This window comes from Coregonus lavaretus, assembly GCF_964263955.1.
Source record: "Coregonus lavaretus genome assembly, chromosome: 14".
NCBI classification, from domain to species: domain Eukaryota; kingdom Metazoa; phylum Chordata; class Actinopteri; order Salmoniformes; family Salmonidae; genus Coregonus; species Coregonus lavaretus.
The window spans coordinates 19,449,066-19,475,359 of NC_140001.1; the positions used below are offsets into that span (position 1 = coordinate 19,449,066).

The 26,294-nt window shown below is 43.1% G+C and overlaps 1 protein-coding gene across 1 annotated transcript in view; it reads right to left on the reverse strand.

Annotated features, from left to right (window-relative positions):
- Positions 1 to 26,294, reverse strand: part of LOC311141600 (nuclear receptor subfamily 6 group A member 1-A-like) — a 125,802-nt gene that overhangs the window by 8,458 nt on the left and 91,050 nt on the right. The window contains exons 4-6 of the mRNA XM_084176976.1: positions 3,944 to 4,174; positions 3,484 to 3,539; positions 1,122 to 1,291 (exon numbers count right to left, since the gene is read on the reverse strand). Coding sequence (XP_084033102.1) covers positions 1,122 to 1,291; positions 3,484 to 3,539; positions 3,944 to 4,174 — 457 coding nt within the window. The remainder of the gene's footprint in view (positions 1 to 1,121; positions 1,292 to 3,483; positions 3,540 to 3,943; positions 4,175 to 26,294) is intronic.

Consider the following 26,294-nt stretch of genomic DNA (forward strand, 5'->3'; position numbering starts at 1 on the left):
CAACTCGTCGTGTTTGGAGGACAAAGAATGCTGAGTTGCATCCAAAGAACACCATACCTACTGTGAAGCATGGGGGTGGAAACATCATGCTTTGGGGCTGTTTTTCTGCAAATGGACCAGGACGACTGATTCGTGTAAAGGAAAGAATGAATGGGGCCATGTATCGTGAGATTTTGAGTGAAAACCTCCTTCCATCAGCAAGGGCATTGAAGATGAAACGTGGCTGGGTCTTTCAGCATGACAATGATCCCAAACAAACCGCCCGGGTAACGAAGGAGTGGCTTCGTAAGAAGCATTTCAAGGTCCTGGAGTGGCCTAGCCAGTCTCCAGATCTCAACCCCATAGAAAATCTTTGGAGGGAGTTGAAAGTCTGTGTTGCCCAGCGACAGCCCCAAAACATCACTGCTCTAGAGGAGATCTGCATGGAGGAATGGGCCAAAATACCAGCAACAGTGTATGAAAACCTTGTGAAGACATACAGAAAACATTTGACCTGTGTCATTGCCAACAAAGGGTATATAACAAAGTATTGAGAAACTTTTGTTATTGACCAAATACTTATTTTCCACCATAATTTGCAAATAAATTCATAAAAAATCCTACAATGTGATTTTCTGGATTTTTTTTTCTCATTTTGTCTGTCATAGTTGACGTGTACCTATGATTAAATTTACAGGCCTCTCTCATCTTTTTAAGTGGGAGAACTTGCACAATTGGTGGCTGACTAAATACTTTTTTGCCCCACTGTAAGTGTGCCTCTGTTGTTGAGATTTGATGAGTAATTGTTTCTATGCATTTCTAACATAATCAGAGTACATGGTTGATATAGATAAGTTGATGGTTACACAGAGAGATGTAAATACATACCACTGCACTATGTAGACTATGTTTGGCATGTCTCCAAGAACAGCAGATAATGGGCTGAATTCAATCTACAGATATCGCTGCTAAGTCTGAATAGATTGCATTCAGACATTCTTTTTGTGGCAAACTTGGCCAAAACTTGGCAAAAACTAGGCTATGAGGTGTTACAATGTGAGGGGCAGTTAATTATCTCATTCATGGACTAACTGCTGAAAATGGTTAAGATGCTCCCTCATGTAGACGAGTTGCTAACTCACTTGGATGATAGAGTGGAAGCAGGTGATGGCTGGTTGCCCTCGGAGGCGCCGTTGCTAGGAGAACTGTGGTCACTACTGTCACCGTTGTTGCTCCAGGTGTGCTCCGGGAGACTGGCTTCCTCCTTGAACTCCTGTCCCGACATGATCCGCTCAATCTCTTCATCTGTGATCTGAGAGAGAGAGAATGAGAGGGAGAGAGAGAGAGCAGAGAGAGAGAAGGAGAAAGATAAAGAGAGAGAGAGAGAGAGACATCTGAATGGATTAACATAACACTGTTATCCAGGGTGTAATTATCCTAGGACAAGTTGTTCCACAGAGGCACAAGGAAACACACACACACACACACCACAAACACACACACAAACACACACACACACGTTTGTTTTACTGTTCTTGTGGGAATCCTATTTTCCCTAACCCCTAACCCTAACCCTTAACCTAACCCTAACCTTAACCCCAAATCCTAACCCTAATTGTAACCCTAAACCTAAGCCCTAAGCCTAAAATATAATTTTTCCCTTGTGGGGAGTATCAAAATGTCCCCACTTGTCAGAATGTTCCTTGTTTTACTATTCTTTTGAGGACTTCTCGTCCTCACAAGCATAGTAAAACCAAAAACACACACACACAAGGCTAAAGTACCAACAATAGAGGACCATGGCTGTCCTTACCACCTCATAAACACTATACAGAGAACATCATCTACAAAGCCATTTGCAGAGCATTAGCATATCAAGACTAAGAGCCTCTTCACACTTACTACACTTTTCGTAAAAATACCGTAAGCTACACATATTAGTCAGATGTAAACTTGCGTACTTGCTACGTCTCAACCGCTACCTCTGAATGTAGCGCACAACACTAGCCCAACAGTTGCCCCCCTTAAAGCAGGGCAGTGTAAACACAATTGTCTCGTTGAGCCAAAACTCCTACAGTATAAATGGTAATAGCAGAGCAATGTTTTTGAAACAGCTGAAATGTATAGACATTTTCTTAATGTTTCAGACTTGTTTTATTGAGTTTTTGCCTGAAATTTCAGTAACAGCCTGTTACATTCTGAAATTGTCACAGTAGGTTCCGGCTTCACTGAGCCACGTAAAACTATGGAAGCCTATCCCCACCACCAAAAACATGTAAAATGTAGATCATCCAAATAGGATATGTTTTTTCATTTGTAACATTTGTTTTCCTGGGGCCCAGAGTTTTTCCTGATCTGGTAGTAGGCTAACCTAACCAACTCCGGACCCTAGTTGTAGTGTATTAAAAAGGTACCCATACAGTATGTCATCACTATTGTGGTGATTGATTAATTCCAGTCAATAAATGTGGATTAAAAAGGTAGGTAGGTAGCCTAGCCACCCGAAGTTTGAATATAAACCAAATTTGATCACATTCACATTTTCTCAGAACACAAATAAATGGGCCTATTTTAGGCTATAAATGCATAGCTTAGGCTATAAAAACAGGATAAAAATTAAACCTGGTTTGTTGTAATGTTGTAAGGTAGGCCTACTGTACTTTTATATCCATATGAGAGGGTTAATCGTTCATTTCTAATAGGCTAACGTGACTTGATGAAGACATGCTGTTATACCAACTCTGTGCTTTTGTCTTGAAGCTAAAATGTATTTAGATTAGCCTACCGACAAGAAGATAAACCCTTTCATTGTCTGCACATTGTTGCCTTATTCAACAGTGTAATATGGTTTGGTTGCATTATTCAATAGTGTAACATGTTTTAGAAGAAAAGTTTCTGTCATTGTTAAATAGTTTGTGCTTACTGGCTAGTGGCTACTGTGACATTTGAGGTGAATTTGAGCTGTGGAACAAGAATGTCGCGTTGCCAGCCACAACGAAAGGTAAGGTAAGGATGAAATGTGAATTGAAAAGTAGTATTCTCTTTCGCCACCCCGCTCCTCTCCTTCATATCTCCTTCAAGGCATTTTCCCTGATATGAGATTTGACAATCAACCCACACCAACACGCATTCTTTCACACACTCACTACTTTACATGCATGCATTTCAAAACAATATAATTTAGTCTTAAAGGCAATTACTCTATCTTGGCTATGCCAAAATTACTATTGAAAAGCATGGCTAATTCTCCATCTAATGTTAATAGCATAGATGGAACATTGTAAATAATGACTGGTGCTGCAAGCAATAAGGGATGCTGATTTTCCCAATTACCTTGTTCAAAGCCAGCTAATGAAATTATATGTGAATATGAGCATAAAATCACTGTCAACAATGGGTTCTAAGCAAATTCAATTGAAAAGGAACGGATTCAAATTCTGAAATCTCAAAGGCACTGTTGGAAACTGATAGTTAGCTGTAGTTGAGTGCGCAGTGACTATTTACCTGGACAGGCCCAATGCTTTTGTTTCTCCCTCCTGGCATCCCATCTTCCCTGATTGCTGGAAAACACAAAGAACAGCCATAAGCACCCCAACAAAATATATGGGGAAGAGGTGCAGGGCATACACAACACAAAGTACAATTAAAATAGTATGTTTGGGTTTCAAAACGCAAAGTCCAATTCCTTGGGGGTTGCGATAGCAACGTCGGTACTATGGCTCTCCCTGGTGGTGGCTGCTCTGATTGTGCCACAGGAGAAAATCAGGAAATAGTACAATGAAATTAGAACGTTCACTTACACAGTCAATCCAGCAGAGGGCACTAGCTACATACCTACAGAGCTAATTGAGCGCTGACAGCTGTTGGAGCTCTTATAATGTAATCTGTGGTTCTAGAACAATCTAGGACTCTGCATGTGTGGCTCTCATCTGCTTGTCACTCTGCCTCTTTGGTCTCCCCTTACCTTTGCGGTTCATTCCCATCTGTAGACACTTGAGCAGACGGCAGTATTGGCAGCGGTTGCGTTGCTTGCGCGACATTTCGCAGTTCTTGTCCCGGCTGCAGCGGTACACGCGCTTGTTGCAGATGCTGCGCTTGAAGAAGCCCTTGCAGCCCTCGCAGGAGATGATGCCATAGTGCAGGCCTGTGGCACGGTCTCCACAGATAAGGCAAACACGCGGGTCAGCTGCATCATCTAACAAAAGAGACAGAATGACTGGTTAGAGCAGAAGACAGAACAGATATCTGCCACATACACTACATGAATTGGTCCCCCCTTTGCTGCTATAACAGCCTCCACTCTTCTGGGAAGACTGTCCACTTGATGTTGGAACATTGCTGCGGGGACTTGCTTTCATTCAGCCACAAGAGCATTAGCAAAGTCGGGCACTGATGTTGGGCGATTAGGCCTGGCTCGCAGTCGGCGTTCCAATTCATCCCAAACGTGTTCGATGGGGTTGAGGTCAGGGCTCTGTGCAGGCCAGTCAAGTTCTTCCACACCGACCTCGACAAACCATTTCTGTATGGACCTCGCTTTGTGCATGGGGGCATTGTCATGCTGAAACAGGAAAGGGCCTTTCCCAAACTGTTGCCACAAATTTGGAAGCACAGAATCGTCTAGAATGTAATTGTATGCTGTAGCGTTAAGCTTTCCCTTCACTGGAACTAAGGGAGCCTAGCCCGAATCATGAAAAACAGCTCCAGACCATTATTTACATTTACGTCATTTAGCAGACGCTCTTATCCAGAGCGATTTACAGGAGCAATTAGGGTTAAGTGCCTTGCTCAAGGGCACATCGACAGATTTTTCACCTAGTTGGCTCGGGGTTTAGAACCAGCGACCTTTCAGTTACTGGCACAACGCTCTTAACCACTAAGCTACCTGCCGCCCCATCAAATCTAATCACATTTTATTTGTCACAGGCGCCGAATACAACAGGTGTAGACCTTACCGTGAAATGCTTACTTACAAGCCCTTAACCAACAATGCAGTTCAAGAAATAGAGTTAAGAAAATATTTACTAAATAAAGTAAAGTAAAAAAATACAATTATTCCTCCTCCACCAAACTTTACAGTTGGCACTTTGCATTCGGGCAGGTAGCATTTCCACTTCACAATAACAGCACTTAGATTTGACCGGGGCAGCTCTAACAGGTCAGAAATGTGATGAACTGACTTGTTGGAAAGGTGGCATCCTATGATGGTGCCACGTTGAAAGTCAGTGAGCTCTTCAGTAAGGCCATTCTACTGCCAATGTTTGTCTATGGAAATTGCATGGCTGTGTGCTCGATTTTATACACGTGTCAGCAACAGGTGTGGCTGAAATAGCCAAATCCACTCATTTGAAGGAGTGTCCACATACTTTTGTACAGTCGTGGTCAAAAGTTTTGAGAATGACACAAATATTAATTTTCACAAAGTCTGCTGCCTCAGTTTTTATGATGGCAATTTCCATATACTCCAGAATGTTATGAAGAGTGATCAGATGAATTGCAATTAATTGCAAAGTCCCTCTTTGCCATGAAAATGAACTTAATCCCCCAAAAACATTTCCACTGCATTTCAGCCCTGCCACAAAAGGACCAGCTGTCATCATGTCAGTGATTCTCTCGTTAACACAGGTAAGAGTGTTGACGAGGACAAGGCTGGAGATCACTCTGTCATGCTGATTGAGTTAGAATAACAGACTGGAAGCTTTAAAAGGAGGGTGGTGCTTGAAATCATTGTTCTTCCTCTGTTAACCATGGTTACCTGCAAGGAAACACGTGCCATCATCATTGCTTTGCACAAAAAGTGCTTCACAGGCAAGGATATTGCTGCTAGTAAGATTGCAACTAAATCAACCATTTATCGGATCATCAAGAACTTCAAGGAGAGAGGTTCAATTGTTGTGAAGAAGGCTTCAGGGCGCCAAAGAAAGTCCAGCAAGCGCCAGGACCATCTCCTAAAGTTGATTCAGCTGCGGGATCGGGGCACCACCAGTGCAGAGCTTGCTCAGGAATGGCAGCAGGCAGGTGTGAGTGCATCTGCACGCACAGTGAGGCGAATACTTTTGGAGATGGCCTGGTGTCAAGAAGGGCAGCGAGGAAGCCACTTCTCTCCAGGAAAAACATCAGGGACAGACTGATATTCTGCAAAAGGTACAGGGATTGGACTGCTGAGGACTGGGTTAAAGTCATTTTCTCTGATGAATCCCCTTTCCGATTGTTTGGGGCATCTGGAAAAAAGCTTGTCCGGAGAAGACAAGGTGAGCGCTACCATCAGTCCTGTGTCATGCCAACAGTAAAGCATCCTGACACCATTCATGTGTGGGGTTGCTTCTCAGCCAAGGGAGTGGGCTCACTCACAATGTTGCCTAAGAACACAGCCATGAATAAAGAATGGTACCAACACATCCTCCGAGAGCAACCTCTCCCAACCATCCAAGAACAGTTTAGTGACGAACAATGCCTTTTCCAGCATGTTGGAGCACCTTGCCATGAGGCAAAAGTGATAACTAAGTGGCTCGGGGAACAAAACATCGACATTTTGGTTCCATGGCCAGGACTCCTCAGACCTTAATCCCATTGAGAACTTGTGGTCAATCCTCAAGAGGCGGGTGGACAAACAAAAACCCACAAATTCTGACAAACTCCAAGCATTGATTATGCAAGAATGGGCTGCCATCAGTCAGGATGTGGCCCAGAAGTTAATTGACAGCATGCCAGGGCAGATTGCAGAGGTCTTGAAAAAGAAGGGTCAACACTGCAAATATTGACTCTTTGCATAAACTTAATGTAATTGTCAATAAAAGCCTTTGACACTTATGGAATGCTTGTAATTATACTTCAGTATACCATAGTAACATCTGACAAAAATATCTAAAAACACTGAAGCAGCAAACTTTATAAAGACCAATACTTCTGTCATTCTCAAAACTCTTGACCACAACTGTACATATAGTGTATCATATCCACACATCATCACATTCAAGAACATCAATGACAATTTTGTCTAAATAAAGAGCAATTTCTAAGGAGAAAATGCAGCACGATCAAAATTGTGCTCAGATCTGAAAAGAAAAGCATTGCTATAAATCCTCACCCCTCACCATTTGTCGATAACTTCTTTATTGAGGAAGAATGTACTTCCTACGACTGTGATATGTGGTTGTGGCCTCTTGCTATCTTAAGACGAATGCACTAATAACTAAGTCGCTCTGGATAAGAGTGTCTGCTAAATGACTAAAATGTAAATGTAAAATGTCCTCACAAAGCATATTCAGATGTGTCATATAGCTCTAACCATCATACTGTAACTTAGGGTAGCCAACCAGTGTGTAACCAGCTGAATGTGAGGAAGAATGGGCACAGAGAGTGCAGACATCGTGAATGTTTTATTTAGTTTGTCTGAGAAGAGAAAGGACCAGGCTAAAGTGACACAAGCTGGTCTGCCTGGTGACTACTTTACAGGCTCTCCTTTCCCTCAGATGGACACAGTGACGGCATTCTTTAGAAGACAAACACAGTGCAGACCATTAACAGAGCCTTCACATTTCAGACTTGAACTTGTTTCCTCAAAGGGTAAATGGAGCAGCTTTTTTGCTGAGTGTTTCAAAATGGGAAATGTTGTAAAGACAGGGCCAAGTGAGGGCAGTAATTTGGAACACATGTTGGAGGATATTTGGGGGCTTGGGTAGAGGTTAGAGGGAGAGGCTGCCATCAAGGAAGTAGTGGAACAGGATGTCCCAAATGAAGCACATTCAAAAATAGTAGGTTAAATTACACAGTGCTCTGAGTTTAACGTTAGCCAGCAACTTAACAACATGTGGTGGCCATGAGAGACCCAGATGTGAAAACAGAATAAAGACAATACACCTACACTACATGAACAAAAAGTATGTGGACACCTGCTCGTCAAACATTTCATTCCAAAATCATGGGCACTAATATGGAGTTGGTCCCCTTTGCTGCTATAACAGCCTCCACTCTTCTGGGAAGGCTTTCCACTTGATGTTGGAACATTGCTGCGGGGACTTGCTTCCATTCAGCCACAAGAGCATTAGTGAGGTCGGGCACTGATGTTGGACTATTAGGCCTGGCTCACAGTCGGCGTTCCAATTCATCCCAAAGGTGTTCGATGGGGTTGTGGTCAGGGCTCTGTGCAGGCCAGTCAAGTTCTTCCACACCGATCTCGACAAACCATTTCTGTATTGACCTCGCTTTGTGCACAGAGGCATTGTCATGCTAAAACAGGAAAGGGCCTTCGCCAAACTGTTGCCAAAAAGTTGGAAGCACAGAATCGTCTAGAATGTCATTGTGTGCTGTAGCATTAAGATTTCCCTTCACTGGAACTAAGGGACCTAGCCCGAACCATGAACAACAGCCCCAGACCATTATTCCTCCTCCACCAAACTTTACAGTTGCCACAATGCATTCGGGCAGGTAGCGTTCTCCTGGCATCCACCAAACCCAGATTAGTCCGTAGGACTGCCAGATGGCGAAGCGTGATTAATCACTCCAGAGAACACGTTTCCACTGCTCCAGAGTCCAACGGCAGCGAGCTTTACACCACTCCAGCCGACACTTGGCATTGCGCATGGTGATCTTAGGCTTGTGTGCGGCTGCTCGGCCATGGGAACCCATTTCATGAAGCTCCCGACGAACAGTTATTGTGCTGACAATGCTTCCAGACGCAGTTTGGAACTCGGTAGTGAGTGTTGCAACCGAGGAAAGGTGATTTTTACGCACTACGCGCTTCAGCATTCGACGGTCCCTTGTGTGGCCTACCACTTCGCGGCTATAACAGCACTTACAGTTGACCGGGGCAGCTCTAGCAGGGCAGAAATTTGACGAACTGACTTGTTGGAAAGGTGGCATCCTATGATGGTGCCACGTTGAAAGTCACTGAGCTCTTCAGTAAGGCCATTCTACTGCCAGTGTTTGTCTTTGGAGATTGCATGGCTGCGTGCTCAATTTTATACACCTGTCAGCAACGGGTGTGGCTGAAATAGCCGAATCCACTCATTTGAAGGTGTGTCCACATACTTTTTTATATATAGTGTATCTTACTATAGTAGCCCTTAGCCCCAAATGCCAATACCACTGATGCTAAATAGCTTTTGGCTTCACATTCATCTCTATATAATGACAATAGGTGTGTGTATGTGCATACATGCATGCATTCTTGCTTGCATGTGTCTGTGTGTGCATATGTTCCAGTGGGTGTGTGTGTTGGAGTTTGGATCGTAGAGAGGTATACTTAAAGCTAGAATCCTTAGTTGCTACATCTATTTTTGACCTATAAATTAATGATATATACCCATTGATTCTTGAATAATATAACTTATAAATGCCTCATGAGCTTAGTTCAACTGTCGTACCCTATCAGAACCCATAATATTAGCTTGTTTTACTCCAATGTTTGTAAACAATGTAAATGTAAACAAACACTGTATAGCCTCAAAACATGGTTAAAACTATAATTTTGATATCATGTATGGTCAGTCCTTGCATCCATAGCTCTGTCTATGAATTTTAGTAGTTCCATTTCCCCAGGCCCATCCCTCAGCTTTTTACCAAAACAGAGGCGTCCCCGCTCCTGTTTCGCGAAAAAGCTAAGGGATGGGGCTGGAGAAATGTAACCACTCTCAAATTCATAGACAGAGCTGATGATATCAAAATTCCAAAGAATTATAGAGATTATATACAAATTATAGTTTTAACCATGTTTTGAGGTTATATGCAGTGTTTGATTACATCTACGTTGTTTTCATCTTATGTTTTGGGTTCTGATGGGGAATGACAGTTGAACTAAGCTCATGAGGCATTTAGAAATTAAATTATTCAAGAATCAATGGGTATATATTATTAATTTGTGCTACCCTATCCACCAATACCTGTCCAAAAATTGATGTAGCAACTAAGGATTCTAGCTTTAAATGTAAGACTTACAATCCTCTGGGAACTCCTGACATTCTTAGTTACTTTGCTAATCATCATAGAAACTGCACAATCTGCAGACCAGCACACGTTGAGGACACCAAAAAAGCTGTTTAAAATATTAACTGGCAAAATCCTCATCTACCTCTAGGCTAGATGATGAAACTCACTATGCTGGCAGAGAATAAATTAACCTAAATTCCCTACTCTCTGCTGTCCACATTGTTAGTGCTACCCTAGCCCAATAATGGACTAAAGGAGCCTAATGTTACTCCTTATTGTCCAAGGACCTTACACGTTCTGTTTAGAGGCCAATTGGCTCTGGATGCCAAAACAACAAAATACTCCATCTAAACGTCAATCGATTCTTAGATGCGGTAGGGTTCTAGAAAAATAAAACCACTACTTTCATATTACATCAAAATAATTTCACAAATGCAAAATATACACTTACTGTACACTGCAGCCGACAGTATTTTTCAGTGACAACACGTTTGTGGTGTCAGTCTTCCAAATCAAATCAAATCAAATTGTATTTGTCACATACACGTGTTTAGCAGATGTTATTGCGGGTGTAGCGAAATGCTTGTGCTTCTAGCTCCGACAGTGCAGTAATATCTAACAAGTAATATCTAACAATTTCACAACATATACCCAATACACACAAATCTAGTAAGGAATGGAATTTAAGAATATATAAATATATGGACAAGCAATGACAGAGTGGCATGGACTAAGATACAGTAGAATATTATAGAATATAATACAGTATATACATATGAGATGAGTAGTGCAAGATATGTAAACATTATTAAAGTGACTAGTGTTCCATTTCTTAAAGTGGCCAGTGATTTTAATAGGCAGCAGCAGCCTCTAATGTGCTAGTGATGGCTATTTAACAGTCTGATGGCCTTGAGATAGAAGCTGTTTTTCATTCTCTCGGTCCTAGCTTTGATGCACCTGTACTGACCTCGCCTTCTGGATGATAGCGGGGTGAACAGGCAGTGGCTCGGGTGGTTGATGTCCTTGATGATCTGTTTGGCGTTCCTGTGACATTGGGTGCTGTAAGTGTCTTGGAGGGCGGGTAGTTTGCCCCCAGTAATGCGTTTGGCAGACCGCACCATCCTCTGGAGAGCCCTGCGGTTGCGGGCTGTGCAGTTGCCGTACAAGGCGGAGATACAGCCCGACAGGATGCTCTCAATTGTGCATCTGTAAAAGTTTGTGAGGGTTTTAGGTGCCAAGCCACATTTCTTCAGCCTCCTGAGGTTGAAGAGGCTCTGTTGCGCCTTCTTCACCACACTGTCTGCGTGGGTGGACCATTTCAGTTTGTCAGTGATGTGTACGCCAAGGAACTTGAAGCTTTCCACCTTCTCCACTGCGTTCCCGTCGATGTGGATAGGGGGGTGCACCCTCTGCTGTTTCCTGAAGTCCACGATCATCTCCTTTGTTTTGTTGACATTGAGTGAGAGGTTATTTTCCTGGCACCACACTCCCAGAGCCCTCATCTGCTCCCTGTAGGTGGTCTCGTCATTGTTTGTAATCAAACCTACTACTGTTGTGTCGTCTGCAAACTTGATGATTGTTGGAGGCGTGCGTGGCCACGCATTCATGGGTGAACAGGGAGTACAGGAGGGGGCTGAGCACGCACCCTTGTGGGGCCCCATTGTTGAGGATCAGCGAAGTGGAGATGTTGTTTCCGACCTTCACCACCTGGGGGCGGCCCATCAGGAAGTCCAGGACCCAGTTGCACAGGGCGGGGTTCAGACCCAGGGCATCGAGCTTAATGATGAGCTTGGAGGGTACTATGGTGTTGAATGCTGAGCTATAGTCAATGAACAGCATTCTTACATAGGTATTCCTCTTGTCCAGATGGGATAGGGCAGAGTGCAGTGTGATGGCGATTGCATCGTCTGTGGATCTATTGGGGCGGTAAGCAAATTGAAGTGGGTCTAGGGTGGCAGGTAAGGTAGAGGTGATATGATCATTGACTAGTCTCTTAAAGCACTTCATGACAGAGGTGAGTGCTACGGGGCGATAGTCATTTAGTTCAGTTACCTTTGCTTTCTTGGGTACAGGAACAATGGTGGCCAACGTGAAGCATGTGGGAACAGCAGACTGGGAAAGGGAGAGATTGAATATGTCCGTAAACACACCAGCCAGCTGGTCTGCGCATGGTCTGAGGACACGGCTAGGGATGCCGTCTGGGCCGGCAGCCTTGCGGGGGTTGACATGCTTCAATGTCTTACTCACGTCAGCCATGGAGAAGGAGAGGCCACAGTCCTTGGTAGTGGGCCTTGTCGGTGGCACTGTGTTATCCTCAAAGCGGGCGAAGAAGGTGTTTAACTTGTCTGGAAGCGAGACGTCGGTGTCGGCAACATGGATGTTTTTATTTTTGTAGTCTGTGATTGTCTGTAGACCCTGCCACATACGTCTCGTGTCTGAGCCGTTGAATTGTGACTCCACTTTGTCTCTATACTGATGTTTTGCCAGTTTAATTGCCTTGCGGAGTGAGTAGCTACACTGTTTGTATTCAGCCATATTCCCAGTCACCTTGCCATGGTTAAATGCTTTCAGTTTTGCGCGAATGCTGCCATCTATCCACAGTTTCCGTTTATACACAGGTGTTCGGAGACGCAGATAGCTAATTAGCACAGGTAGTTAACTCTGTTTTTCCATAAACAAGTACTGTAACATGGAAATATGGCTGAGTGGGAACCCTAACCCTATAAAGGTGTGTAGTAATTTAACCTTTTGTTTTTAGAAAATTATTTCTCACTGATATGAAAGATACATTCCTTATGTTTCCAAAACCGCACCACAAGCGACGCGTGTTAACGTTTAGAGCAAGCGTTGGGGCTCTTAACAAAACTCCCCCAGCCAGAAGATACTATCGTCGATAGGCGCTAAAGGTAGTTAACGTCTATGAATGGGTTAGCGCTACCCTATCCACCAACACCCGTCCACCAACACACAACACACCCCTCAACCCCCGCATCATCCCCCCTCATAAAAGCTCTGAACAGATGGGTTGATGCCATGGTTACAGTGAATAGCCCAGCGAAGCAAAGGCTGCCTCCAGTTGGAATGTGTCAATGTGCTGATCTGTAGCATGCCTGGCTGAGCCCACGAGATAACACACAACAACCCCACCCTCACTGGCTTAGCTTCCTAATTATGATATCAGTTAACAAGACAGCCCATCCCAATTTCTGTTGGTCAATTATCAATCACATGGGGGTTTGTTTCAAACAGAATTCCCAAAATAAAGTAACATGAACTGGTTCCATCCTGAAAAACAGATGACCACTACTGGAAAAAATATGAATAGTCAACCTATTAATGTGAATGTTTACAGATCAACGTGGGAGACTGCATTATGACATTTTGTAAGGATATAGAGAGAAACAACCACAACTCTGGTCTTCAGCGCCATTCTCAACTATTACACCATGACTAGCACAGAGTCCATAGTCAGTGAGCATACAGTACTGAGAGAAGACTCTCTAATGCTTTCACTGGTATCTACCAACACTGCACTGAGTGCTGGGTGGTTGGTTGTTGGTCCCATAACCCAGTCCTGAAGGAGCCTGGTGAGACCTCAGCTATAGTGGGCCTGGTTAATGCTACCTCCTCCTGAACCTGAGCTAAGTCTCTTACTGACGGCCTTTGGTCAACCTGCACATCACATAGCCGTGAACTTTGCCCTCATACAGCCTCGTCCAGTTATGGGAAACCTTTGTGAAACGTGGTCAAGACCCTGTCCCTGGACTAACTCATCATATATAAGAGGGAAAATGGGTGCAGTGATCTGGATTATATTAAAGCAACAAGGTCATCAAATCCATGCCAACCCATACAGTGCAATGGCTTCCTTTGCCTTACACATGTTTTTATCATGAAGGTATGACATTGGCCAAAAGCTAATAAAATGCAGATAGTATATGTTAGCCATTTATAGTATAAAGCAAAACCTGTTCTGTCTAAAAGGGCACACCCAATGATTAAACTTTAAACTGACTAATGAGTTCTGACACCTTCATTTGAAAAGGATTCACCTCATCTCCAATGTCACATTACAGCACTGCAACCAGGGATGTGTTCGAGACCACCTAAAGCATTATCGATTCAAGACCAAGACCGGAGCAAATCTAGTCCGAGTCAAGACCGAGACCGGGACAAGGGGTCAGAGATGAGTCAAGACCGAGACCAGAAAAGTCTAATTCAAGACCATGATTGTAATTTTGTCAAATCACCACCATAATAAGAATTCAAAATGTCCAGTATTTCTGTTAGCATATTTCAGAACAACATATGGATTATTTAGACTTACAGAATAGTAAAGAAATGCATGCTGAGGGAAAATAGAACCAAATTATTACTAACCCAAACACAGTGGGGATCAATGGGCCTTCTACACCTTCAGAGAAGGGCTAAAGATTTATAAAATAATGATTCTAATAATATAATAATAATTATAATTATATTATTATTTTCAATTATGTTCTGATTCAATCTCTTCAGTTTTGTTGGAAAGGAAAGGGTTAACACTGAAGCGAAAAAAAGATTATTTGCTGGTCTCTGGGAAGATAAATCTAGCTAGCTATGTCAGCAATTGGCTAGGCCATCAGAAGCTAGATAAAGGCATCTGCCATTCAACTGTATTAGGGTAAAATTTTGGAGTGACAGTGGAATCAACCAGTCACATTTTGGCTTAATGGGTGGGACAACTAATGCTAGCCAGAGCAAGATGAGCTAAAATCGAATGAAGGAACATTAAATAAACCCTCTCAAACTTTTTCAGCTAGATGGCCATCAAAATTGCACTGATAAACGATGGGGAATTGTAGTGTCCTCGTCCTTCTGCGGCTTGCCTGCCAATGCATGCTTGTCCCAACCAAGCATCCAAGCTAACTGGCTAAGGTTGGCTAGCTTGCTAGCTAGCTACTTCCACACATAAATGAGAGAACACCTCACTCTGACCAGAGTTGGTTAGGTTGTTTACATGTTATCTAGAGCGTTCTTGACTAACTATAACTTTTTTTTGCCTATGTTTACTGACACCGGTCATATTCAGCGGGTGTTGCACGTTCGGAAATTAATCAGTGGTTCTGTGCTCTGGCACACTCAAACGAGAGTGCTCTGAAATCGGATAGCCAGAGTGAATTTGCGAACGCAAGAGATATGCTAACTGGATAACAGTCGTTGAAGTTCTTGCTAGCTAACCAAATGACACCTGCATCGAAAAACGATATGAGGGGGAAAAGTAAGTCACTCACCCACTCCTCCAATGGCATGACATTACATCCTCCTAGCAGCTAGCTAGCTAGCTTGCTACATAAATAGATACGCTAGCCTATTAGCCACATTATGACTGATTTGTGGTCATTGCCCTTGCTAGTTTCATTGTATTGACATTCCCAGTGTTAGTTACATTCGTCCGTTCTTGTCCAGAATATTGAGTCATCGAAACTAAAACCGTGCATCCCGAATGGAGGCAGCAACAATGTACCAGACCAGCTGTGATTTACAACCTGATAGCAATATTTTTTGGACTACCAAGAAATGTATTGGTGAATTATATTAATCATGCATTGAACTGCATCCATCTATTCTGCCTACAATACCTTAGTGTAAGTTATGGAATGTTGAGTCAAATAGAACCTATTTTTAAAATATCTTATTAAGTTGGTTTTGTAGCATAAACTGGGAATTTGGTATTTTTGACTGATATTATGATTGTCTGTTTGTTTCATATCTACAAAGTAGTTAAAACGCTGTCATTCCCACTTTAAACTTTAGGTCAAACTTTGTGTGCTAAAGTGAAAAGCTTTTTGCAATGGGAAGTAATAGTTGTACATTTAGATTGGGAAATGCTTAATGGTTGTGTTTTTGTATTCTTATGATTGGGACCTACTTGCTTATTGTGTCTGAGTTTATGGACTGTTTATCCTTTAACATCATGCTGTGTGTAACTGCTGTCTTTCCATCGGCCCTATGCAGTGGTGTAGTGGTGCCTGGAGAAGTGGGTATACTCTAATTTTGCCAAAAAGTTCCCAAACAGCCCGCCCAGCAAAGAAAAGGCACCCTGTGTCAAAAAATCATGTTTTCCTAGGATTCCGCTGAAACTAGGCTATGTGTGCGGCGCGCATGTGAATATATTTCACGTGCTTTGCGATTGTGTAGGCTACTTTGTAAATTATTTCTCTATTTTACTACATAATTGATTTAAAAAATAAAATAATGAAATATCACATTTACATAAGTATTCAGACCCTTTATTCAGTACTTTGTTGAAGCACCTTTGGCAGTGATTACAGCCTTGAGTCTTCTTGGGTATGATGCTACAAACACCTGTATTTGTGGAGTTTCTCCCATTCTTCTCTGCAGATCCTCTCAAGCTCTGTCAGGTTGGATGTGGAGCGTCGCTGCACAGCTATTTTCAGGTCTCTCCAGAGATGTTCGATCGGGTTCAAGTCCGGGCTTTGGCTGGGCCACTCAAGGACATTCAGAGACTTGTCCCGAAGCCTCTCCTGCGTTGTCTTGGCTGTGTGCTTAGGGTCGTTGTCCTGTTGGAAGGTGAACCTTCGCCCCAGTCTGAGGTCCTGAGTGCTCTGGAGCAGGTTTTCATCAAGGATCTCTCTGTACTTTGCTCCGTTAATCTTTCCCTCTATCCTGACTAGTCTCCCAGTCCCTGCTGCTGAAAAACATCCCCACAGCATGATGCTGCCACCACCATGCTTCACCGTAGGGATGGTGCCAGGTTTCCTCCAGACGTGACACTTGGCATTCAGGCCAAAGAGTTCAATCTTGGTTTCATCAGACCAGAGAATCTTGTTTCTCATGGTCTGACAGTCATTGAAGTGCCTTTTGGCAAACTCCAAGCGGGCTGTCATGTGCCTTTTACTGAGGAGTGGCTTCCGTCTGGCCACTCTACCATAAAGGCCTGATTGGTGGAGAGCTGCAGAGATGGCTGTCCTTCTGGAAGGTTCTCCCATCTCCACAGAGGAACTCTGGAGCTCTGCCAGAGTGACCAACGAGTTCTTGGTCACCTCCCTGACTAAGGGCCTTCTCCCCCGATTGCGCAGTTTGGCCGGGCGGCCAGCTCTAGGAAGAGTCTTGGTGGTTCCAAACGTCTTCCATTTAAGAATGATGGAGGCCACTGTGTTCTTGGGGACCTTCAATGCTGCAGACATTTTTTGGCACCATTCCCCAGATCTGTGCCTCGACACAATCCTGTCTCAGAGCTCTACGGACAATTCCTTCGACCTCATGGCTTGGTTTTTGCTCTGACATGCACTACTACTACTACTACTGCTACTACTACTACACTACTTCTTCTTCTTCTTCTTCTTCTTCTTCTTCTTCTATGACATAATGGTGGTCCCCAAACCAACGTTAAAGGTGCATGTTGCCACCTACTGTGCTGGAGTGTGTTTACAACATTTCTAAATCCTTCTACATAACTCAGTACTACTGAAAAAAAAGAGCCCTACTAACTTCTAATAGACCCTCCCCCATTCCCAAAATCCCTTCCAAACTCCCCCAACCCCGTCCAACCTCAATGACCCTACACTTCAATCTTTCCCTCTCTTCAACATACTTACAACAATATAACAACACAAGCTCCACCATTTCATCGACCATACACTCCAGACACAAACCATTCCCATGCTTGCCAACCAGATGTAATGACGAGTTCAATGTACAATGTTCTAAGCGCAATCAAGCAAACACCACCTCTTCCTTCCTAATCTGACCTTTGAATCTTGGTCCACCAACCTTTCTTTGGAGGGCATATAAATGCCGGCCCTTGGACTCAGAGTCCCATCTCTTCTGCAACACATCTATCAAAATGGCTCTGATCTTACATTTGGCCTCACCTCTACCCAGTGGAACATTAATATCAATTATATCTTGTTTCAAAGCTTTTTTGGCTAACTGGTCTACAATTTCCTTTCTGACATGCACTGTCAACTGTGGGACCTTATATAGACAGGTGTGTGCCTTTTCAAATAATGTCCAATCAATTGAATTTACCATAGGTGGACTCCAATCAAGTTGTAGAAACATCTCAAGGATGGTCAATGGAAACAGGATGCACCTGAGCTCAATTTCGAGTCTCATAGCAAAGGGTCTGAATACTTATGTAAATAAGGTATTTCTGTTTTTTATTTTTAATACATTTGCAAAGATTTCTAAAAACCTGTTTTCGCTTTGTCATTATGGGGTATTGTGTGTAGATTGATGAAAAATTATTTAATCCATTTAAGAATAAGGAAAAATGTGGAAAAAGGAAAGGGGTCTGAATACTTTCCGAATGCACTGTACCTGCGTATAGCCGCCACTACACCACTGGCCCTTTGTGTTTTACAAAAAGTGCTCTCTCCTACATGAGTGCGCTGGTGTTACGGTTGCTGTCCTTTCAGAATCACAAACCTGTCACACACTGAAGGCCTATAGGTTCACCACTGCGCAAACATGTCTATAATAGATATAAAGGCTGTTAAGATAATGTTTCAAGAAAGGAGTGTATATGTTTGGCCTGGCGAAGCGGTTTTATGCGCTGACTGAATGGAAGCTGATAATTATTAAGTCCTCACTGTCTAAGACCGAGTCAAGACCGAGTAGAAATGTATCCGACACAAGACCGAGACACTCAATATGTTGTCTCGAGACCAGACTACAACACTGACTGCAACGTAATCAGAATCCAGCTATACAGATGTAGGATCTTAATTTGAGCCAGTTTGCTACAGCAGGAAAATAATTCTGCAGCAACAGGAAATGTGAATTATTATAATAATTAATTGGCATTTTTGTAGGGGTTGATACATTTTTTGGAAGGGTAAATCAAGTCTGAAATGTCAAAGTGGAAATTACAAATTTCAGATGCCTTTTTAAACCTCAAATACACCACAAGTTTTAAATGTCCTGCATTGCATCAAATTAAGATCCTACATACAGTGGGGGAAAAAAGTATTTAGTCAGCCACCAATTGTGCAAGTTCTCCCACTTAAAAAGATGAGAGAGGCATGTAATTTTCATCATATGTACACGTCAACTATGACAGACAAAATGAGATTTTTTTTCTCCAGAAAATCACATTGTAGGATTTTTAATGAATTTATTTGCAAATTATGGTGGAAAATAAGTATTTGGTCAATAACAAAAGTTTCTCAATACTTTGTTATATACCCTTTGTTGGCAATGACACAGGTCAAACGTTTTCTGTAAGTCTTCACAAGGTGTTCACACACTGTTGCTGGTATTTTGGCCCATTCCTCCATGCAGATCTCCTCTAGAGCAGTGATGTTTTGGGGCTGTTGCTGGGCAACACAGACTTTCAACTCCCTCCAAAGATTTTCTATGGGGTTGAGATCTGGAGACTGGCTAGGCCACTCCAGGACCTTGAAATGCTTCTTACGAAGCCACTCCTTCGTTGCCCGGGCGGTGTGTTTGGGATCATTGTCATGCTGAAAGACCCAGCCACGTTTCATCTTCAATGCCCTTGCTGATGGAAGGAGGTTTTCACTCAAAATCTCACGATACATGGCCCCATTCATTCTTTCCTTTACACGGATCAGTCGTCCTGGTCCCTTTGCAGAAAAACAGCCCCAAAGCATGATGTTTCCACCCCCATGCTTCACAGTAGATATGGTGTTCTTTGGATGCAACTCAGCATTCTTTGTCCTCCAAACACGACGAGTTGAGTTTTTACCAAAATGTTATATTTTGGTTTCCTCTGACCATATGACATTCTCCCAATCCTCTTCTGGATCATCCAAATGCACTCTAGCAAACTTCAGACGGGCCTGGACATGTACTGGCTTAAGCAGGGGGACACGTCTTGCACTGCAGGGTTTGAGTCCTTGGCGGCGTAGTGTGTTACTGATGGTAGGCTTTGTTACTTTGGTCCCAGCTCTCTTCAGGTCATTCACTAGGTCCCCCCGTGTGGTTCTGGGATTTTTGCTCACCGTTCTTGTGATCATTTTGACCCCACGTGATGAGATCTTGCGTGGAGCCCCAGATCGAGGGAGATTATCAGTGGTCTTGTATGTCTTCCATTTCCTAATAATTGCTCCCACAGTTGATTTCTTCAAACCAAGCTGCTTACCTATTGCAGATTCAGTCTTCCCAGCCTGGTGCAGGTCTACAATTTTGTTTCTGGTGTCCTTTGACAGCTCTCTTGGCCATAGTGGAGTTTGGAGTGTGACTGTTTGAGGTTGTGGACAGGTGTCTTTTATACTGATAACAAGTTCAAACAGGTGCCATTAATACAGGTAACGAGTGGAGGACAGAGGAGCCTCTTAAAGAAGAAGTTACAGGTCTGTGAGAGCCAGAAATCTTCTTGTTTGTAGGTGACCAAATACGTATTTTCCACCATAATTTGCAAATAAATTCATTAAAAATCCTACAATGTGATTTTCTGGATTTTTTTCTCAATTTGTCTGTCATAGTTGACGTGTACCTATGATGAAAATTACAGGCCTCTCTCGTCTTTTTAAGTGGGAGAACTTGCACAATTGGTGGCTGACTAAATACTTTTTTCCCCCACTGTATGTGTAAGAGGTGCTATCTGTCCAGCTTTGCTCCAAGCCTACTATAAGAAGTAGAGTGGGCTTTCAGAGCCCAGAGTAAGGTTTATGTACTAGAGCTAATTAGCCAGAGCAGGAGGAATGTAAAGGAGGATAAATCATCTCCCAGATCTACTGAATGGTGAATTGAAGACCTCTAAAACCCAGTGGGATTACCATTTACATAGTATGAGGTTTAAATTCTCTCTCCTCAGGAAGCTCTTCTGAGGTTGTCATACTGTACACACACACACACACACAATAGGGTCACTCGGGTCCTGCCAGCAGATTATAATTTAATAATTAGTTAATAACGTGAACACCACCACCCTGAGAACAGTGAGGAGCTCTTACTCAACACAAGCGTTGTTGAAGTGTGCAATTTATTTTTCTGTGACACCACTCCTATTTTAGGTCTTCTACATGGAACTCTCATGTAATGACTGTCTTTCACACTGTCATACAGATAACAATGTAGTACAGAGAGACTCAGTTGGATAAAAAAACAAGTCCTGTCAGAAGTAACTCCAGCAACATAGTCAGCTTGGGGATTCGAACCAGTGACCATTCGGTTACTGGCCCAACTCTCTTAACCACTAGGCTACCTGCATACATTTATGAGGATCATCAAAATGCTTTCACACACTACTACATATTGCAGCATGTAAGCGCTTTATGTCCAGAAAATGTTGATGTCCTATATAATGATTCCATATGAAGTGACTTTAGCCTGATTAAAATGGGCTCTTGGAGCACAATGAGGACAGAAGCCTGTGGCTGAAGGAAGGGTGGAGGTATCAGTGAAGGTTCAGCTTGAGGTCTAAATCAAGAGCCGTTCAGTCATTAAGCCCCTGTGCTGTGTGCTAAATAGAACAAAACTTCCACTAAGCCTGTCAGAAAAGAGGACAGGACCCACATACTTTCCCCCTTTGTTTCAACTGAGAGAGCTCTCTTTATTCTCTTTCTCAAATTGGCCGCCACCAAAAGGTGCTCTTTTTACTGTATAAGGATCTTCCTCTCCATTGTCTTGCTTATAAGTTATAGATTGCCAACACCATGTTCTGTTTTGCTATTTTACTTCAACACAAGCTGTGAGAGCATGTGAAATATTTAATTGCCTTAAAGCATGTCTAAGATCACATAGGTTTACACTATGGATCCTCTCCTCCTCAATAAGCCATTTGTCTGTCTTACTTTAGCACATGAATGCATCAAAACCATATATTTCATTGAGCATCCCATGTGAAATGCCTGACTTCCTTCAATGAGAAAAAACACAATGACCGTTAGTTTCCTTAATTCACGCCAGCAGAGGCTTATTTGCCAGATATGTCACCCTCTCTTTCAAGTGCATGGCCACCATATAAACAGCCTGCTTCACACCTTCACACACTTGATCTCAATGTGTCACGTCAAACTCTGGCTCCGCCTTACACCCGAGTGGCGCAGCGGTCTAAGGCACTGCATCTCAGTGCTTGAGGCGTCACTACAGAGCCCCTGGTTTGATTCCAGGCTGTATCACAACCGGCCGTGATTGGAAGTCCCATAGGGAAGCGCACAATTGGCCTAAGGCACTGCATCTCAGTGCTTCAGGCGTCACTACAGACCCCCTGGTTCGATTCCAGGCTGTATCACAACCGGCCGTGATTGGGAGTCCCATAGGGCAGCGCACAATTGGCCCAGCGTCGTCCGGGTTTGGCCGGTGTAGGCCGTCATTGTAATTAAGAATTTGTTCTTAACTGACTTGCCTAGTTAAATAAAGGTTAAATATTTGTTGTTGTTGAAAAAACACACCCCTGTATGGTAGCAAGTGCTCCAATATGTCAGACTGGTTCCGTCCTGGTTCTGGTCACCCTCCCCTGGCTCCTCCTGGATCATGTGACCGGGTTGATAAATCCACAGTGACGGGACAAGTCGAAGAGTTGTAAAGTCAGGCCTTTGCTTCATCTTGAACTCCACCCTCTCTCTCTGCAGCCTGTGTCCTGGGACCCCTACCTCTCCCTGCCTACCTCCCCTCCCTCACCCAGTCCTCCCGCTGGGCCCATTAAAGCCTGCATTGTTTCCCAGGGGTCAGGCTGGGTTTCCTTTCAAACTTTAACGCAAACCAGGAAATGCAACTCAAGCATTTTAAACCAGAGTCAATGGACAAGAGACATTCCCAAACACCACTCCTGTTTCACACTGATCCAATAATGGTATTGGCCTACTTACAACTATATTAGTGAACTAGATGCACAATATAATGTTTGGCGTTAACCCTTTCAGTAATCTTATTTCAGCAATTAAAACAATACTCCTTATCAACAGGTTTGTTCATCCTGCTGGAATAAAATTGAAATTCAAAAAATGGAACCACCACCATTTGGTCAATTTGTTAATGAACTGAGCCTCTCTTTTGATTTAGCTCCATGGTTTCTCTCCCCATGTCCTATTATCAGTGCCATACTGAGAAAAGAGACATAGTGGCAACATCTTCCTTTTGTCAGATTCCCAGTCAGACAAAGGTCGATGGAGAAGCCTTTGAGTGGGTGACAGTGGGACAAGGCCTGCTGAAGGGTATTTCACTCAGCAGTTTTGTCTTGTGTTTCCATCACAATCATGCCCAGCTGAAAGGGAGCGGGGGTTGAATGGATCTCCTGTACTTTTCCACTGTTCCCTCCCTCCCTCCCTCTTTACATCTCTCTCTACCATACTCACTCCTTTATGTGAGCAAAGGGTGCATACTTTCTCCTAACTAAGTACAGTACACAACGACTCTTTCTCTCTCCAACTCTTTCTCTCTATCTCTATGAGACAGTAAGAAGATATAACAAATATGCACATTTCCAACAGTCAGCCACCATGCTGTTTGGTCTCTCCTGTCTCCATAGTGTTATGTTAATTTATGCAGTTGCAGATTTGGCTCATAGTCATGACAATGGTGGCCTGTTGACATCGCATACTATACTGGATAACATTTAACCCCCCTCACACAGTACTGTCTCAGGGAAGCAGGCTGAGATCTTACCAGGGATTACAGCCTGGGTCATTAGCATTGGGTAATTACACTCTTTTTATTTATTTTACCTTTATTTAACTAGGCAAGTCAGTTAAGAACAAATGTTTATTTACAATGACGGCCTACACCGGCCAAACCTGGACGACACTGGGTCAATTGTGCGCCACCCTTTGGGACTCCCAATCACGGCCGGTTGTGATACAGCCTGGAATCAAACCAGGGGGTCTGTAGTGACGCCTCAAGCACTGAGATGCAGTGCCTTAGACCACTGCGCCACTCGGGAGCTCTAGCCAGATACCATGTTAATTCTATGCTAATTAATACTATATTAGTCAGTAGTTTGTTAGATATTTCAGAGATAACATTCAACATTATTAAAGTGAATCCAGCTCATTCCTAAAATATGGATTAAGTACACAAATGAGCCAAATGTTTAGAGTTTCTGTAACAGCATAAAGGGTAATGTTGTCTTGCATTCTCTTTTGTCCTAAACAGCAACAAGTCTTGAGACAGCAAATACTGAGCTCTGCTGTTCTTATTTCTATGTTTTCTCCTGGCAACTTAGACATACGGCCGTAACACAAACACATTCCATTGAGTTCCTTGATGAATACATCTAAAGGTACATTTAATAATAAAATAAATAACATGTTTTATTATCACATACACCAGATAGGTGCAGTGAAATATATAGTCGTACAGCACCCTTTGAGCAAATTAGGGTTAAGTGTCTGACAGATTTTTTCACCAATATTCATTGACGTGTTTGGTTATTTCTCTGTATAGCTCCTTGGGTTCTCAGAAGTTGCTACAGTTACAAATCCTTCCCTAAAAAACCACCAAGAAAAAGCCACTCATCTAATTTCAAAATTTAACATAACCAGTGACCCAAATCTAATTGATTCTCTTCACAGACTGGGGCACATTATGTCTGAGCGATTATATAATTGCTATAGTGTTCAATAAAAGCAAACGTAGGACATTTTGCATTTTTAAATATCATTGCTTTGTTGTCAAACATGAGCATGCTGGCTGAAGTCCAGTGCAGCAGTTTGATAATGTGCTTGTTAATGTGGAGCCTAAACAGTCAGCACAACCTGATATGAACCAAATGGTGGTATTTAACAACACAGGCGCTTGTAACACTGGGTCATATAAACCCCCTCTTTAATAAAAGCCTGTTTTCCCCAGCACTTCTAGGTATTGCTGGGGGCTTCCCAGAGGCTAACAGGCTCAGCAGGCTAACAGGCTCAGCAGGCTAACAGGCTCAGCAGGCTAACAGCCTCAGCAGGCTAACAGGCTCAGCAGGCTAACAGGCTCAGCAGGCTAACAGGCTCAGCAGGCTAGCAGGCTAACAGGCTCAGAAGGCTAACAGGCTCAGCAAGTTAACAGGCTAACTCCCACCCAATTTCCCTTACTGTGTCAGGAAATACAAACTATAATGCAATCAAGCACTTGCTATTATTTCTATGTGTGTGTAGGGGGGCTTGACTATCTAAATAGACTTGATCTAACAAAAATAATATCCATACTATGCATAGGAACAAATGATTCATCAGAGTGGGATTAAGAACAATCAATAAAGTGATCCGGCCCTTTTTTCATAGGGGGTATCAGATGGTGTTTTGTGTGTGTTAGATTTAAAGTATGTATGCATCGGGGGGTGGGTACTGGCAGTTGAAATAACACTCCCCTTGGAGACAAAGGTATGAGATATGGTGGACTTGATGGTTTGGTTTGGCTGGATCAGAACTCACATAAAGGTTTAAATGAAATGAGGGAAAAGGCCCTAGAAGGCCAGGCGTTGGCTATATTTAGCCTGCATTACAGAAGCCACAGTTCCTGACCTCCCCCACTGTTATTGATCTTCACACACACAGCCTCTATCCCACTACCCCTGCATCCACAGGCACACACATAGGCACACACACTCCCCCCACCCAGAATTTGTAAGAAAAGGGACTTCCTGCTTGGATGAGCCATGGCAGGAGTGACGTGGTGTGTTGAGAGACAGAGAGAGGCATCAGCGGGCTCCTTTACATGATGAAAGACTGAGTGGATTTAACCCTCCTTCAGCTGGAGAAGAAACACAACTTCCAGAGCTGACAGGATAGGATTAGCATGCGGAAAGGGAGTGGATACAGTAACCCCTCCCTTCCCTTAAAAGACAACACAAGAAATGTTCCCAGAGAATTCGTAAACGGAACAACTCAGGTGGAGCTTGCTGATGGCTATGTTATGTTATGGTTAAACCACTAGACAAACGATCACAATGACTATCACATGCTAAGATAACCATTATCAAACAAATAGTGCTCAGCAAAGAGCTCTTGATCTGGTTGTCCATTCAACACTGTGTCTCTAGATAGCAGGGCCGGCTCCAGGCATAAGCAATATAAACGGTCGCTTAGGGCCCCCATCCGCTAGGTGGCCCCCAACCAAACATAAAAACCAAATAAAAAATGTAACTCAGTCAGGGTCTCAACTTACTGTTGAGAGTTAGAATAGTAGAACATAAAAGGTGCAAGTTCGAAATGTGTTTGTGCATCAGCAGTTTTTCTCTTGTTTTGTCAGTCACTGACAGTCACTCAATTAGCCATGTCAGCTAACAATTTTTTGATTGGTAAGTTAGTCTAGCCAGTTATCTAAAATTGTAGTAATCATGGACGAATACTGACCGGGCACGTGCCCAGGGGCCCTGACCTCCAATGATTCTGTTAGTCACTCTCACTCAGATATCATTAACATGGTATAAGTCATGTGTAGAATTGCAGGAAATTAGCAGCTTTAAAACTGACAAAACATTATCGCCACCCCTTGGC